Source organism: Gobio gobio, assembly GCF_949357685.1.
Source record: "Gobio gobio genome assembly, chromosome: 15".
Taxonomy (NCBI): Eukaryota; Metazoa; Chordata; class Actinopteri; order Cypriniformes; family Gobionidae; genus Gobio; species Gobio gobio.
In genome coordinates this window covers 36726886-36744446 of record NC_137108.1, presented here as the reverse complement: position 1 = coordinate 36744446, position 17561 = coordinate 36726886, and the positions used below count along the sequence as shown (strand labels likewise).

General features: G+C 38.1%; 1 protein-coding gene across 1 annotated transcript in view; it reads right to left on the bottom strand.

The window, feature by feature from the left end:
• Positions 1-2242: 2242 nt before the first annotated feature.
• rspo2 (R-spondin 2) overlaps positions 2243-17561 on the bottom strand; it is a 79287-nt gene continuing 63968 nt past the window's right edge. The window contains exon 5 of the mRNA XM_079837247.1: positions 2243-3531. Within this exon, the coding sequence (XP_079693373.1) occupies positions 3410-3531 (122 nt within the window). The 3' untranslated portion in view covers positions 2243-3409. The remainder of the gene's footprint in view (positions 3532-17561) is intronic.

Sequence of the window (17561 nt, the reverse complement as noted above, 5' to 3'; positions counted from 1 at the left end):
CGGTCCACCATGCTTTGTTTACATCTAGCTACCACGTTTGGCGTGACTTTGCCTGGAACGCTACAAAGTCGTGAGTCGTGGTTTGAAGTTGTAATTTACTCAAAAACCTGCCTGGAACTAAGCACTACTAGCTCTGTATATTTCTATGGCATCGCTGTGTAAGAGTAATTCAATTAGTTGGTGGAGTGGATTTACTTATTGTAGAGTTAATGAAAGTTAGCAGGAGAATTACATTAGAAGCAGTTGTCAAAACAAATGTCAGTAGGCCGGGAAGATTTTAAACTGAGCGGTTCAGTCATAAATCCATAAGATCTTACCTTCAAAAATTACAAACCGGAAGAATGAACACAGTGAAAGCGGCACTGAAAAGGGGCGGGGCTACACAATAACTTTTCTGTCAGTTTAATGCCTTCACGTGCTGTTGGAATTATCGCAAATTCCTAGTTAAAACATTATACATGACCGCCCTCTCAGGTCAAAATGCAATGAGCTCGTAATCACAACTTCAGAATTAGGAAGTAGGAAATTTCCGATAGCACTTGAAGGCAGCATAACTAACGGAAAGCCTACTTAAAGGGTTAGTTCACCCAAAAATGAAAATTCTGTCATTAATGACTTATGATCAGTGAGTCGATTCAGCAGTTTGGATCGCCAAATTTCAGCAGTTTGGCGGTTTGACACGCGATCCGAATCATGATTCGACTCACTGATTCATAACGCTTCGAAGCTTCATGATGCCGTGTTTTGAAATCGGCATCACTATATAAGTCGTTATTTAGGGTTTTTTTGCACACAAAAACTATTCTCGTCACTCCATAAAGTTATTGTAGAACCACTGTAGTGAGATGGACTTTGTAACGACGTCTTTAGTACCTTTTAAGGGAGAGTGTACAGTGCATTGTGTCAATGGAGGCCTTTCAGAGCCATCAGATTTCAACTAAAATATCTTCATTTGTGTTCTGAAGATGAACGGAGGTCTTACAGGTGTCGAATGACATGAGGGTAAGTAATTAATGACAGAATTTTCATTTTTGGGTGAACTAACCCTTTAAGTGTAATTTGAAGTATCTGAGAAGTACAAAAAAAAGTTATACAGAAAGCTACTTATTTTTTTGTAAGGGACGATAGGATTGGGATTAATTATTTAGAGAAAAGGGAAGACAAATAACGTTGTTGTAGGCTACTACAAAGCAGCAGATTTCAGCAAGTAGCTATAGCCTATTCTTTTGAATGAATTCACTTCAGTGTGCCTCTTTCTTGAGTTTCTGTAAGTTTCCAATTTGGTTTGTGATGATGTGGCCCCCGAGGTGACATCTGTGAGGAGTTCATTAACTTGTAACCCACAGCAGATGGGTGTTTATACACAGCAAGTTTACATATACATTGACCACATGGAGAGTTTATGTACCCCACCCCGACTTCAAATTATACTGGTTTTAACGCAGTTTTTTTTTTGTCTTATTCAATCAAGTTTTGTCCAGCTGTCTTTCAACATAATCATAATGCATAAAACTGTTAAAAACACTCAATGTAACCTATCAGTAATTGTGGAAAGATCCTTCATAGGCTACTTTCCCTCTGGCACCAGCCATATTTCCCACCCACTTTTAAAAGTAAAATGTAATGCAATGTACATGAGTATAAGACTGCGCATCAATAATGATCAATCAAATTTAATTTAAATTATTTCATACAAAATGCATTTCATTAATGATTCATTCGTTTTCATTAAAATTGTGTAATGTGTGTAGGCCGTATGCATGCTTCTTTTTATCTTCTGGAAATAATTTCTAGGTCCACAGGTACATTTGAATCTGGACGTCAGCTGTTTGACCCTTTGTACATGATAAGTGGAGCCTGTTTGGAAGATCAGGCTAGGTTTTTTTTTTCCTCAGAGGCAACGATTATACAGCACTCTGCATTACGGTTAATTGTCCGTGACTCAAATTAAACCGTTTTGGCAAAACCTACCTGAAGAAAATGTTTATTAATTTTCTTTCTGAGAGCTTGTTTGAAGTGGTTGCAGCGCCTGTAGCGTTGGACAGAGTGATGCCATTCGCACCTGTCAGAAAGACTTACAGCTGCTCCGAATGATGTCACATTCCAATAAGGGCCCTATTCTCTGCTGCCAATTGGCCATATCTGTTGGTGTGCTGTGAAATGACAAATGTTACGTAATAGAGCTTTAGGACTTGACGGGAGGTTGGCGAGGTTCTGAAAGCATACAACGACAGCACGAAGTGCAACATGAACTGCGTTTTAATAGCACACAATATACACATTATCAATCAGTTGACGATATACTTCAGCTGCTGCAGGATGTGTGATCAACATAAAGTACAAGATGTTAAACCAGGTTTACACAGTGATTTTCTGAGGAACATTTACCAGCAAATCAGACACAATCGGTTTCCACTGTTAGAGATATTTTGTATTGTTATAAGTGGTTGAAAGAAAACTTCAGCACTGAGGAGTATCAGGTACAGAGACATCATTTTCACCAAACATAAAAATAATAATAATAATAAAAAAAAACGAATCAATAAATAAATCAATTATATACCATATAAATGTAATAGCTATGTGGAGGCTATGTTTTTTTATTTAGCTTTTTTGTTCTTTTTTAACTGTAGCTGGTATTATAACCCTTTACACATTTAAACGCTGAAGGTGTCAATACTGAAAATACAGTAAGGTTTTTTATATTTATCATCAATGTTACCATTATTAGATAAACTCACCGACTATGTACACATGAGTTTGTGGCCATGCTAAGATTCTTACCCACAATATACAGTTAAAGCATAAAGCGGTCTGGACGTAAACATCTTGTGCTGAGAATAATAATTTCGCAACTATGCATGGCTTGCAACATTGCTATGAAAAACAAAGTACCTATTTGACAAGAAAGGCCATACATGATGCACTCTGCCTTGAATTTGAAGGAAGGGGAATGGTGTAGATTGTACATAAATACAGATAAGTCTCTCTCTTGTTTTTCAGGGCATCATTATCAGTCAATCACGTTTGAGTAACATTTCCAATCTCTTCTGCTCCTTTCGCCGCCACCCTGTGCTCGTTCTACTCCTCCAGGTCTCCATGCCCAAGCTTTCTGTGCTTCCAGCTCAGTCTCTCTCTTCTTTCTCCTCGAATAGGACGAGATGTGAGCTATATGAACAGCTGCTGTAGTGTTCCATGATATCACAGTGGGGTCATGGGTCGGGGGGACGTGTCACCGGTGAGGGAAGCAGCAGGAGGCACAGAGACACAGTGTGACCACATGAATGTGAATAATCCCGTTTGGATGCGTGTGTGTGTGTGTGTGTTTTCATCAGGGTAGGTGTGTGTGGAGCGTGGCTAGCAGCTTTGTGGTCTTTGTTCTATCGTAAAGTGTTTTTTTTATTTTTTATTACTGGCTGGCCCGAACAGAGGCGAGGTGGTCGCTGTGTTGGTTCTGGGCGCGGAAGCGCAGCCTCTGCTTGTTGGACTTCTTCTTCTGGTCTTTGGTCCGGTGGCCCTTCCCCGAACCCCCTATAGCAAAGCGAGGAAAGAAAAAACGCATTAATTCTTGAAACTAGTTGATAGGAAGCAGAAAAAAACTTTCAACATTTTCAGATTTGTGATCAGGGGTTTAGCAACCATTATGACGTCACACTCATTTTTACAAATTTCTTAAAGGCTTTTTGTAATAATCAAGAAAAAAATGTTTCCGGTTGCATAAAACAACAGCTTTAGGACCAAGCAGAAGCTTTAGCTGCAGCAGAAGTTAATTAATATTCATGTTTAAAAACATAATTGAGCCAGGCTAATCAAATCCACGCCCTCCGTGTCATTAGGTAGTCTGGTTGATTGAATCGTTTGAACTAAATTACACTGAAACTAAAAACAATGTAATGTACGTTACCATTCAAAAGTTTGGGGTCAGCAAGACTTTTTTTTTATATTTTTGAAAGAAATCTCAAGGATGCATTTATTTGATCAAAAATACAGTAATATTGTGAAAGATTCAGTGCTGTCAAATCGATTAATCGTGATTAATCGCATCCAAAGTAAAAGTTTTGTTTACAACATGTGTGTGTGTATTGTGTATGATTATTATGTATATATAAATACAAATGCATGTATATATTTAAGATTTTTTTTTATGTTTACATATAAAATATTTATATATAATATAAATTATATAAATATATACACAGTGTAAATATATTATGTTATAAACACAAACTTTTATTTTAAATGCAATTAATCACGATTAATCGATTTGACAGCACTAGAAATATTATTACAATTTAAACGCTTTTCTATTTTTATATTTGAATGCAGTTTAGTCCTGTGAAGGCAAAGCTGAATTTTCAGCATCATTACTCCAGTCTTCAGTGTCACATGATCCTTCAGAAATCATAATATGCTAATTTGGTGCTCAATAAACATGTATTATTATCAAAGTTGAAAACTGGAAACTTTGATACTTTATTTATAAGGATTATTTGTTGAATAGAAAGTTCAAAAGAACAGCATTTATTTTAAAACAAAATCTTTTGTAACATTATAAATGTCTTTACTGACACTTTTGAACAATTAGATGCATCTTTGCTGAATGAAAGTATTAATAAACTTCTTAATGACCCACAACCTTTTGAACGGTAGTGTATCAAAAAATGCGATACATATGATGTAAATAAATATCAGAGGTCACGTTAACCGAAATTTTCCTGAATTTTTGTAGCAGTGACGGGAAAAATCGGAAAGCCGTCCGCCATTTTGACAGATTACACTGAGGGGGATCTATTGTAAGTTGTAACCTGTAATTCTCACCCCTGTCCACTTGGTGGCGAGTGCACTCTTGTTGACAATCAAGTTAATAGTCAACAAATGGCTTTTGTTTACAAGCTGTTTTATTGACGTCTTTCTGCGGTTGAAACCATAGACCGTAAAAAAATATTGACGACGTGACTACATTCTCTTCCGCTGAAGAAAAGGAAAGCCTCTGGAGGTCCGAATATGGCGCTGACATCTGACACAGGCGGGCTTTTGATATCGCGGCTCTACTTCCTGCTCTCTACAGCGCAGACTCCGGTCCCGAGGTCACTGCTGCGCAGACTCGGTCCCAAATCTGCGCAGTAGTGACTTCGAGACCGGAGTCTGCGCAGTAGAGAGCAGGAAGTAGAGCCGCGATATCAAAAGCCCGCCTACAGTCTCACAGATGCAGAACAATTCATTATATCGGTGTGAAATAAACAGTTATGGAAATGTAGAAATTAAGGCTAAAGCTCCAATCTCCGACTGAATAAAACGGACTAAGTCCGTTGGAGCCTCAGTGACAACTTCACTCAGAGAAGCAACCACCAACCACCTGAGGCGATCGGGGTGCATCGGCTTCAGTTTTTAACACTAGTGCTGCACGCTTGGTTGAAACCAAGCGGCAACCTTCCGCAGTTTCTCTTGAAGCCAATACAGAAGTGACTTAAACTGCAATTCATCGACTGGCCACAGGCTCCAGAAGGGAGCAGAATCTCATTGCTAAAATGCCCAACTTTACAGCAGAAAAAAACATGTTTACACCCTGGTACAAATTGTGGTTTTGATCTATACGGCTAATTTTGTGAGGGGGGGGTGAATTTTTTTATAACTCATTTACATTATATAAAGCTTTAAAGTCCTGCATAATTAAGGGCGTGGTCACTTTGAGTGACAGGTGGATAGCCATTTATCTGCTGTCTGTTAGTCATCGAGTCACCTCAGCTCCACCCACGTCCCGCCTCTTTGCCCATTTTCTATTATCCGGGAGTGACGCGCGATGACACGATGGCAATGGCCAGCTCGTCCCTACTTTGCGCTTCAAAACGGCTCTTCAGAATCCTATGGGTGACGTCACGGACACTACGTCCATATCTTTTTACAGTCTATGGTTGAAACACTCGTCGGCCGTGCGATTACATGAGAGACATGATATGGATTTCGGTAAGTTCTGTATATTTCAACATATTTTCTGTTGTTCATACATGTTTATTTAATTCTGTAACGTAGTAAAGAGGAAGGGATGATCGTGTTCACTCGCACTCGGCTTCACTTGAACTGATCTCTCGCGCCACATTAAAGAGCGACAAAACTTTATTTATTTGGTTTGAATTTTAGGAGTAAAATGGACAGAATTTGAAAGCTGAGACTTGTTTCATATCAAAAGTAACCAAGCACAAAGCTTATTGCGATTTATTGGACGGACACGGGAATCACGATGAAGCCTGAAAAGTGACCCACAGCTTCTGTTCAACTTTTTCTTCATAAATATATAAATGCATTTATCATTATTATTAAAGCTCACAATGAAAGCAAGTACAATAATCGTTTAACTAACTCAAATCATGTTTTATTAAGAATGTTTTTTTTCTTTTAACCATTTCGTGCAGTGACAGTTAAAGGGTTAAAGTACCAAGCAAGACCTTTAGCTGCCTGTGAATGATATTTTTTAATGATTTAAAGAGCAGAACCCCAAACCAAATGAACCTTTCCTCACCCCTTCTCCCCTCCTCACACTCCAGTGGAGCAAAGTGCATAACACTCGTTCACTTCTCAGCCAGGCTTCTCAGACCAGAATTAATGCAAGCCAGGTGCTGCAGGCAAAGCATTGTGGGAAAGACTGTGTGGCATATCGCACAGAACGAAGGGTGGCTTGCTAAATCCAACGGTGGCAAATAAGATAACGAGGTGCGTATGATTGAGTGTGTGAACGTTCGAAGGAGAAAGTGTGACTGAGAGGCACAGAAAATTTGTCAGCAGGGGAAAAACGAGTCAGACTTGGATGCCGGGTGGTATCTGGATCCTGATCTGGCACACATTCTCCGCTAGCTGTGCTACGGTTCACATACAGGCTGCAGAAAAGAATCTTTCTATAGCTGTATTTCAAGGCCTGGCTCACGGTCTTATTATTGCACTTGTTCAGGCCATTTAGCACCACAAAATGAGGCAAGACTGCATAATGTGCGGTGACTTTATCTCAAGTGGGCCTCTCTCTCAAACGCAGTCCCTACTCTTGGCTCGCTCGCAGCTGCCCGATTGCCATTCCCAACCTCACGATGTGAATTCTCAGAAAATGATTTTCTTAAGTGGAAACAACCCTGAGAAAATGCTCTCTTTTGGTGGCACGAGAAAAAAACAATCGTAATCTTCCACCGGCAATTTCCTGCAATTAATACAACCGTTCTATTTTGGGATGTATTTCTTGCGGTCACGCAATTTGGCACAATGCAAAAATGTTGTCTTTACACGACGGCTCGTTACGCCTTCAGAAACGCCTCGAAAAGCCCTCGGGGTGCGACTTCACTGAACCGAATCTCCATGCGCCCCACATAAAAACTACAGCAACAACGAAAACTGTTGAACCTCTTCGATAAATGTCGCTTGCAATTGCTCCAAGTGAGCTAGAATGGATTTACTCGGGCACAATTTGCAAGTCCATAATGACCACAGGCAATATCATTTCGTTTTCAATTTTAAAGAGGCCATTTTGATTCAAAACTGAGTGCTTTATAAACATTTTCAACTCTGCAATGCGATCAAATTGGGGGTGCCGTTTGATGGCAGTAAAGAGCAGAGGTCTACATTAAAAAGTCCTATGTTGCAGGCCAGAGCACATATGTTCTTTCCTCCCAACCATTAGAACAATATCCTGTCTCATTAAGTTCTGTTTATAGTAGTGGAGAGCAGTGTGATTAACTAGAAGAGACCTAAACCTCAGGCTATGCCTCTATAGCTGATCAAATCATTTCAAAGACATCAGTCAAATGGACAGGTTCTTCCAAAGGACTATTGTAGTAAATATTTGTCAAAGGCATTCCAAGTTACCAGATCCCTTCTAACAGGGAATGTTCTCAGAAGGTTCGGGCAAGGTCTCGAAGGTCTCGAAGTTATGAACAAGCATTCTACCAGTAACATTAATAGAACGTTTTTTCAAAGTTATCTGGTCTTTAATAATGTTATCAAAATGTTAGCACAAAAACATTATTTATACATCATTGAATTTTTTTTCAGAGAACATTCAAAAGTAACGTTTCCCATAATGTTTGCAAAACGATAAAAATAAATGTTCCCTTGAGAGAAACATTTAAAAAACTGGAAGTTTTTAACATTCAGAGAACATTCATAAATAATGTTTTCATAACTTGATAGGAAAGTTAGCTAAATGTTCTTAGACCATATTTTTGCTATGTACCTGGGTCCCTGTTTTCGGTGGCCTTTCCCAACAGGAAGTGTCCTAATTTTTAATAGTTTTTTTGTATTTTTATTTTATATCATATTAATTTAATGTTTTGGATACACATTGATGTCGATTGTCATTCAAACAAGCTCTTTTCAGTTCGTAAGTGTGTTGATTACTAAAAATAATTTAGTATGACAATATTATATACCATAGTTCATGACAGTACTATATTTACCATGGTCAAAATACAGTAAACCAGTTTTTTTGACCGGTTCCACCTTAAAAAAATTTTTTTTTAAAATAATAACACTGCAAATTTGACTGTTGAATCTAGAAATGCCTGATTCAATTTCAGAAATCTGTCTCAAGAAATGTAGATCACGTAAAAGTTCCTACAAATAACAGCTTTCAATTACATCCAATGGATGCTCAAATCATCATTGATTTGTGAATTCTGAAAAAAAAATGCTGCTGGAATTTTCATAATATTTCATAACTGACAGCTAGAGGGCAACCAAAACTAACTGAAAGCCTTATGTCTGTGCGGGTCAAAACAATGCCTGAAATGGAAAATCATATCAAGATGTCTGTAACTATTTAATGTGCCTCAACCTGAATTGATGTCAGGCATACGATTGTTTGAATCTCGCAGTTTTGATCTAATATTTACAATTAATTGCCAAGTCCAATTAGCAAGGTTCACGGAGTGAGGTCAAGACAGCACTGCCTTTTGCTACAACCCCGCAGTTTGAATTACCGCGGAGAGACGTGAGGGGAAAAACTCATGGGTTTTTAGCATTTCTGATTGGGAAGGCTGGAAGCAAACATATGCCAGAATGGTTTTTATCTATAAACACTGTTTCATTTTTCCTTTTTTTTTTTCAGTGGAATTAAAAAAAAGAAATCTTTCCGACACTGATTGCTTTCCTTTTGTAGATAAAACAAGCATCTGCCAAAAGACACTCAGTTTTACATGACTTTCAGCATCAAACAAATAAACAAGTTAGCGCTAATCAGAAACAGTGTACTTGTGTGCGCTCTAATGTTCCCATATCTGCACGGAAAATTGATTACCCCTCCATGGCAACAAAAGAGAGCGTTTTCCCCTGAGTGTATGAGTGTCAAGAAAGGAAAGCAAAGCAAAGGGAACACAGGTGTAAGTTGAAACACATTCTGTACTGTACGTCCGCGTGATTTCCTCGTAAATTTCTTTCTTCTCATGGTTTCTGCCACACGCATGGATAGGATCTGCTGAAACACCTGGCAATGTGAAACGGTAGACCGCTGGGTGGAAGTTCCACTCACAACCACAAATTCCTTCAGCGCATGGTTTGACGTATTGCTCTCTCCTTTCAATCCTCTACCTGGCTCTGAGTGCATGCATTTATTTTCTTTAATGGCGTTAAAGTAACACATAATATCATATAAATGTTGATGAAAAACTCTAATCAAATGCTTGTGAAGCTAGTAGCCATCCTGCAGCTCAAATAGCCATTCCTATTGCCCCATAAGCAACAAACTGCGATGCACTGTGTATTCTGACACCTTTCTATCAGAACCAGCATTAACTTCTTGAGCAATTTGAGCTACAGTAGCTCGTCTGTTTGATCGGACCACACAAGGCAGCCTTTGCTCCCCACGTGCATCAATGACCCTCGCCAGTTCACCACTGTTCCTTCCTTGGACCACTTTTGATAGACACTGACCACTGCAGACCGAGAACACCCCACAAGAGCTGCAGTTTTGGAGATGATCTGACCCAGTCGTCTATCCAGCACAATTTGGCCCTTGTCAAACTCACTCAAATCCTTACGCTTGCCCATTTGTCCTGTTTCTAACACATCAACTTTGAGGATAAAATGTTCACTTACTGCCTAATATATCCCACCCACTAAAAGGTGCCATGATGAAGAGATTAGTGTTATTAACTTCACCTGTCATAATGTTATGCCTGAATGATTTTGAAATAACTCACCAAGGCTGAATTCATTCTATTATGCTGATTTAGTGCTCAATTACATTATTATTGGTGCTTGATTATTAATAACGGTTATTCTAATTATTATTATAAACGTATACATAGTTTAAATTATTAAAAATAACTTTATACCAAATGCATATAAATGAACACATAAATATGATAAATAAATATGAATATTTAAATATATAAATTAAATGTATATAACATTTTTATGCCAAATGCATATACATAAATATTCTCTAATGATTATTTGTAAAAGTACGAATGAATATCAATCTTTAATATAATATGAAAAAAACATTTAATTCAAATACTTTTTAAAAGTAAAAACAGCCCCTCCCTCCAAAACAGCCCCATTTTCCATCCAGGCCTGGCCGTGACCTGCTGAAAAGATGCTGAAGAAGCCGTGACCAAATGAAAAGACGTCCTTCCAGCCTTAAAATCCAACCCAAAGTGACTTCATCTGCATGACTCAAGTAGTTCAGAAATCGAAAGGCCTAATCTTATCAGCAAAGCATGTGGTTTAAGGAAATCGATGTCTGACCTCAGGAAAGCATTACGAACGAGCGGTAAATGGGCCTCTCTGCGAAGGCACTTCTTCTGCTCAAGAACCTTCTCATCTTTCAAGGGATCAACAATTAATAATTGCCTTCTCTGCTGATCCTTAATCTCATCCACTCCCCCCACCGCCCCCCCCAAAACAGCAAGAGATAAAGAGAGAATGAGGAGGAAAGACGCAAAATGAAAAACAGGGTATGAGGCTTCTTGTGGATGCAAAAGATGATAAAGCTGCTGTTTTGGTGGTCCATCATTTTCATAAAGACACCAAACGCAAAGTCATTATTTGTGAGTGAAGGAGAGGACCACTGGCGCCAACGAGATTTGATTTCAGAGGCAGAAATTGGATTAGCAGCCATTAAGGGCCTCCTAACACATACATTTATAATGCTGTGAAGAGATGCGTAACTGCAACCAGCTCCCCTTGACTTACACTGTGGACAATGTGTCTGGAAGGAGATCCAGTGAACCTGGATTCACTAAACAGTTGCGTTAGTTTTACACACAGCATTTCAACGCAAAACCCTGTTTTATTCTGCAATCCAGATTTACTGGTCTCATAACGTCTTGTTTCTAAATAAATTAAGCTAATTATGGATTATGCCTTTTTTTAAAGGTCAGAACTAATTCCCCGGTGAAGTTAATATAGTAATTAACCTAATTTAATTGTGTTTTGTGTATTTTATAATCACTATATAGGAACAGTTATTCATCAGATGTTAGGAGATCAAAAAAATAAAAAGGCTCTGCTTTGTATCAGATGAATTACAAAAAAAGATGCCCTGCAATAAATTTGATGTTCTCTTCATTTTATTCTTTTTTTATAGGGGAATATTATCGTGGCACTATATTGTAGTATTTCAAATAAAATTTGAATCTCTTTTTTTATTTGTTTTATTTAGTCATTTCTCATATTCTCATATCATAGATATTTGAAATATACTGCCATCTACACTGTAAAAAAATGATATGATCAATAAGTCATGGCAACATAAGTTTTTACGTTAACTCATTAAAATAATTTAAGCGATTTAAACTTTTTTTGCACCAGTGTTTTTGACAAAAGTTGACAGCCAGCGAAATAATTTTTGATCATTTTCACAAAACTTTCATGGTGCCCAGAATATCTTATTGTATGAATATCTATATATACACACAATATATCAAAAGAAAGAACAGATTTCTTCTTTTAAACACACACACACACACACACACACACACACACACACACACACACACACACACACACACACACACACACACACACACACACACACACACACACACACACACACACACACACACACACACACACACACACACACACACACACACAAATATTCTAGCTTCATGCATTCTTTTTTATCAACACTTGAATGTGGGTAAGTTTCATAAGAATTTTGCAACATTTTGAACAAAAAAGCTGAGAAAAATGGCGTTTTGACCGGATCGAATTCAGGAGGATGATCAAAACATAGATGGAGTAGATCGCTTCCATCAACATCTCCAAAGCTTCACAGTCCTATACTTCGTCCTGGGTCAACATTTCATTCAGTAACGTTAGGTAGTTTTGATTTAGCTGTTTAATGTTTGACGATCACATTAATTTTCATGTGCATAAGCAATGCTTTTATTGCTTGTTTCTGCTTGTACTTTTCCTTTGTTTTGATCCAGAGATTCTGTACTCTTTCAGAAGATGAGTAATATAAAAGTGAAAACATGGATTGCCGGGAAATTCCCATCAATTGGGGGGAAGTATTGTGTCATAAATGAAGGAAAATTCTGTCAATGGCGTGGAAAGTGTTAAGCTTTTAGGTAGAAATTAATTTAATGAATTCATTTTTTTTTACAGTATAGCAGGTTCAATGCAGTTATTGATTTTTTTGTAGTTTTGCTAAACGCTTTTTCAAAAAGGTATCTTAATTGTAGTCGAACTGTAAATTATGTTGAGCTTGTAGCTTAATTTACAGTTTCAAAGCAGCTTCCCCAACACTGCCCTGAGAAAACGATCCTTTAGGTAGAAGTCCATCTTGCTAACCAGCTGACAAGAAGATTCTCTGCACAGTGTCACTTAGCCTAACAAGGTTACTCTGGATCATACTTCTCTCCCCTCCTCTCTCTCTCTCTCTCTCTCTCTCCCTCTGAAGCTCTGCTTACTATCCGAAGGAATGATTTAAAACACATGCATTCCGAACTCAAAGCTAATGCTGAGATTAGGTGGGTCATTATTGTCTTAATTCTGCGCAACTGTAGAAATGTAGAGAGATTAAGGAGCAGGTGAGTGTACCGCATTGGTTCTTTGAAGATATCCGCGATCAAATGTCCACAACCGTTAGATCATCATCTTTAGCATAAAAACATGCGTGACTGGTGCAGTGATTTATCTGATGGTTACTACTGCACTGTTATCAGGTCATGGGTCAGAGCTGAACTGGAAAAGTCTGAACACATTATCTTTAATGCAATACAAATAATGCATCCAGACTTTTCCCAGATCAGAGCTGGATATCATTTAAGACTGATGAATAAAATGTAATTTTTGTCACTATGGATCGTAATGATTGGACACTAGCAGCTCAATATGTTGCAGATTGTACTCTAATTGCAAGGCTGAATGATAAAAGAATGATAATGATAAATCATATTTTTGTCTTGTTTTCCAGTAAAACTTTCAAAGCATCCTGAAAACAAGATATTTATTTTGTGAGTAAGATTGCAGAAGACACTGGAAATTATTTTCAGAGAATTTGTATTGATTTTTTAAACAATTTTCCAATGGGAAGTGTTGAGTACCAAGTCATATAATTTTAAACAACTGTGCTAAAACTTGATTAAAGGATGCTTCAATATTTTAGCTAGAAAATCATATTTCATATTATATATTTATATTATATATTTTAACTAGTTACACTTTATTTCTATAGTCTACTTTAGACATTGTACTAACTATACATAACTTTGCATCTACATGTCAACTAACTCTCATTTGAGTGTACTTGCAAAGTTACTTATATTCAGTAGAATGTCTGTTGGGAGAGCATCAAAATAAAGTGCGCACAGATATTAAGCAGACAGTCTACTAATACTCTAATGATGGGTAGTTGCAAAGTTACTTATAGTTTAGTCTCACGTAGCCAAACCTTCAGACTGATGGCACAAGATCTGGACTCCATAGCAGCTTTTATTGGCCAAGGATCGCCCAGAGGCCGCCTGGCCAACTAGGGATGGGCAATCTGACGATTTTATATTGTGATCGATCTTGAAGATGTCCATGATCTACTTTTTAAGCAAATTGTAGAGATCGTAATCTTTTGTGTCATCATAATAATGTAAAAATACAGCAATAACTGCCTACTAGATGGCTGTGCTGACTGTCCAAATAAAATTATTTGTCTCTATCATGTGTCCTTCATGCTTCTTCGGTGACACATTTGTAAAAATTCTAGGCTGTGTTTTCACCTATCATTAAACCAAATCAGTCTAATCAAATATGTCTGTCGTGAAATCCAGTCAACTAGTTATATGACTAGTTATTAAAAGCGCATTAAACTGCGAAAGAAACTGATCCCTACGCACTTCCTGTGTGCGCGCTGTGAGACGGAGTGGAACACGGACGAGCAAAGTATGTGGTTGCAGGCACATGCCTAAACGGTCAAATATACACAAAAATATGTCAAAATGTCCGTCTTGGCGAGTATTTACATAAGGAACGCCAGTTATGTTTTAAAGGAGTAGTTCACTTAAAAATTAAAATTTCCTGATAATTAACTCACCCCCATCTCATTCAAGATGTTCATGTCTTTTTTCTTCAGTCGAAAAGAAATTAAGTTTTTTGAGGAAAACATTCCAGGATTTTTCTCCATATAATGTACTCCAATGGCAACCAACGGGTTGAAGGTCTCAATCAATGCAGTTTCAAAGGGCTCTGCCCGATCCCAGCAGAGGAATAGGGTATTATCTAGTGAAACCATCTGCCAATTTTCAACAAAAAAAATTATACTTTTTATCCTCAAATGCACGTCTTCTTCTTCACGCTGTATGACTCCATCACGTTGGAAAGGTCACGTGACATATGTGGAGGTACGGACACAGTGCCGAAAAACTCGTTGTTTTACCTTTATTTTTGTAAAGGGCATTTGATTTAGTCTTTGCACGTTCATTTTAACACTGGGACGGTACTTCTACGTACGTCTAGTGCGTGACCTTTCCGATGTGATGACACATACGTCGTGAAGAAGCACAACACAGAAGTCACGCATTTGAGTTTAAAAAGTATATATTTTTTTATTATTATAGAGAAAAATCCTGGAATATTTTCCTCAAAAAACATTATTTTGTTTTGACTGAAGAAAGACATCTTGGATGAGATGGGGGATGAAATTATCAGGAAATTTTCATTTTGAAGTGAACTAATCCTTTAAGTGAATAAACAGTTGGGAAAGAATGTGTGTCATTATATTAGATTAATGCATTCGGTATTAAAGCTTAATGCCAATACCTGCTGCTGTATGTCATTAATCTTGAACAAAAGAAAAAGTCACTGACTGCTCTTGACTGAATAATTTTAGTAGTTTTATTTTATTTAATTCATACAGTGAAGACTATGCAGTGTTTTAAAGTTTAACCCAGGGTTTAATGACCATTTTGAAAACTGATTGTTTAATGCAATACTGTTTTTAATGTTCAAATAGATACGTCCACAGGCTTGTTCCAGTCTGGACATTCTTGATAGTACATCGGTAAATTGGGAAGTTCGCGATTTTGATCGTGATTTTTTCACCCCAAGATCACCCACCCCAAAAGCAACCAATCAAAGTTAAGTTTGTTCGGCATCATGTTTAGGGGCATGAAAATGTAATGTCGATCTCCCCACAATAACAGATTAGTGTGCAAGTTTACGGCAACAGTAGTGCTGTGAACTTCACATACTTTTGAAAATCTAGCGTTTAGTTGATCCTGATAAGCGCTCGTAAACACAACAGCTTCTTCTTTCATAAGACGGTTTGGCATCACAACGGCTTTGCTTCCAGGCGGACGTGTCACGCACGTCTATCAGAAATCCTGGAGAATTCAACCAATCAGATGAAGTGAAATGTTTCTCACTTTGTGAATAATTTAAACAAATAAATAATAATAATAATAAAAAAACAGTCAATCCCTAGAGACATTAATTAAGGCAGCTAAATTATTCTGACCAATGCTACTGTGTAGTCTTACAAATATGTAGAGCTACCGTTCTATTCATAATTCAGCCAATCGCCAGCAGATTTGAGTGATGTCCACTACGAGTTACCACAGAGATGCCAGCTGCCCTCTACGCCACACTCAGAAGCTGATATGCCTGCCACCGCAAACCCATAGAGAAGGCTGCAAAACAGCTTCTGTGGTCTCCTATCTCACTGCCTGACTCACCCCCACATCTGGGGATAAGTACATAGAGCTGTAGTCTTGTGTCCCTCAGAAAATGAGGCGTAATTAGCTTTAGTTTCATTTAATTGCTGCCTAAATGTTATGTTTCATTTCTGACGAACTACATAAAAAGGTTCCACAGCTTTATCAAAGAGAACCTCTGTGCTATTTTAGCACGCATCCAAAGCTATTACCAACCAGGACTGAGAAAACGGCAGTAGGATGATAAAAAAGATCAAGGGACCACCACATATTTATAATTTGTGTCACATGCCACAATTTCACAAATGCATCATTTCTGATAAGGCAAATAGCTGAGGTAAAACTATTCTGTTTTTTCTGGAGTCGCTTAAGGCACTTTGATCTGTCAGATTTACGTAAACATCTGTTTCGTGCTGATAGAACGAAGGAATGATATACTAGTGGATCTTATCAAATCTGCTATTGTCGGATTGCGAGGAAAAGAACTGATGTGCTGTTCTACTCGCCCAGGCATTTTGTGACTAACTTCTCGGAATGTTTAAGAACACCTTTTGCTTATATGTACAAAAAACAGTTGCTATAATTAGCTTTTGATTAAGGCTTCTGTCTTTGCTGACCTACAAAAAATCTCATCCCTGGAATCCATCACTTTTCACTTGCTCCAGGAGTGCACAACTGTACAATTACTGTACGTTTAAAAGCTTGTTTTCATGTTTGTCCTGAAAATGGAACAAAAAAAGAAGGGAAAAAATCAACAGCTTTGCCAAGGATGTGACCTCGTCACACTACAATTACACAAACTATTTGATGGAACATTTGTTTTCGATTTCACTCCTGAAGCTGCATTTCCTGCAAGTGCTGTGGGTGATGGGAAGTACGGTCTATACTGTATGTGTGTGTGTGTGTGTGTCATGGCAAATGAGAACATCGTAATCCCCTATACAGGGGCCAAACTTAAGATTTTGTCATGTAATGTACATATGGATGCAGAGGTAGAACTATTTTACACCACAATGTGTGGTTGTCCTGGCAGGAGAGTGAACATTCATTATTGTGGAGTTATGGGAAACATTTGGAACCGCCGCCACCAGTGGGGCTTTTCAAACAGGGGTCCATGTTAAATTCATACAATCTAATCTGTTCCTTATATAAATACACACTGAGGCACAGCCATACTATAAAGCAAACCTGTAGGCTACATCTTGAGTCGAGAACGTACCTGTCATAGCCCTGTCTGGGCCATATGTGTTTCTGAGCTATACCGACCGTTTCAGATCTGTTTGCTCCCCAAGGGCGCTTCTGGAGGATGTAAGAGGAAATTGTGCGGCATGATGTGTTCCTTATATCCCATTTCAGAAACAAGGCCTTCAATCTCCGTCTCCAATGGGGAACAGAGAGAAAATCTGCCTTGTGTCTCCAGGAACCAAGCGG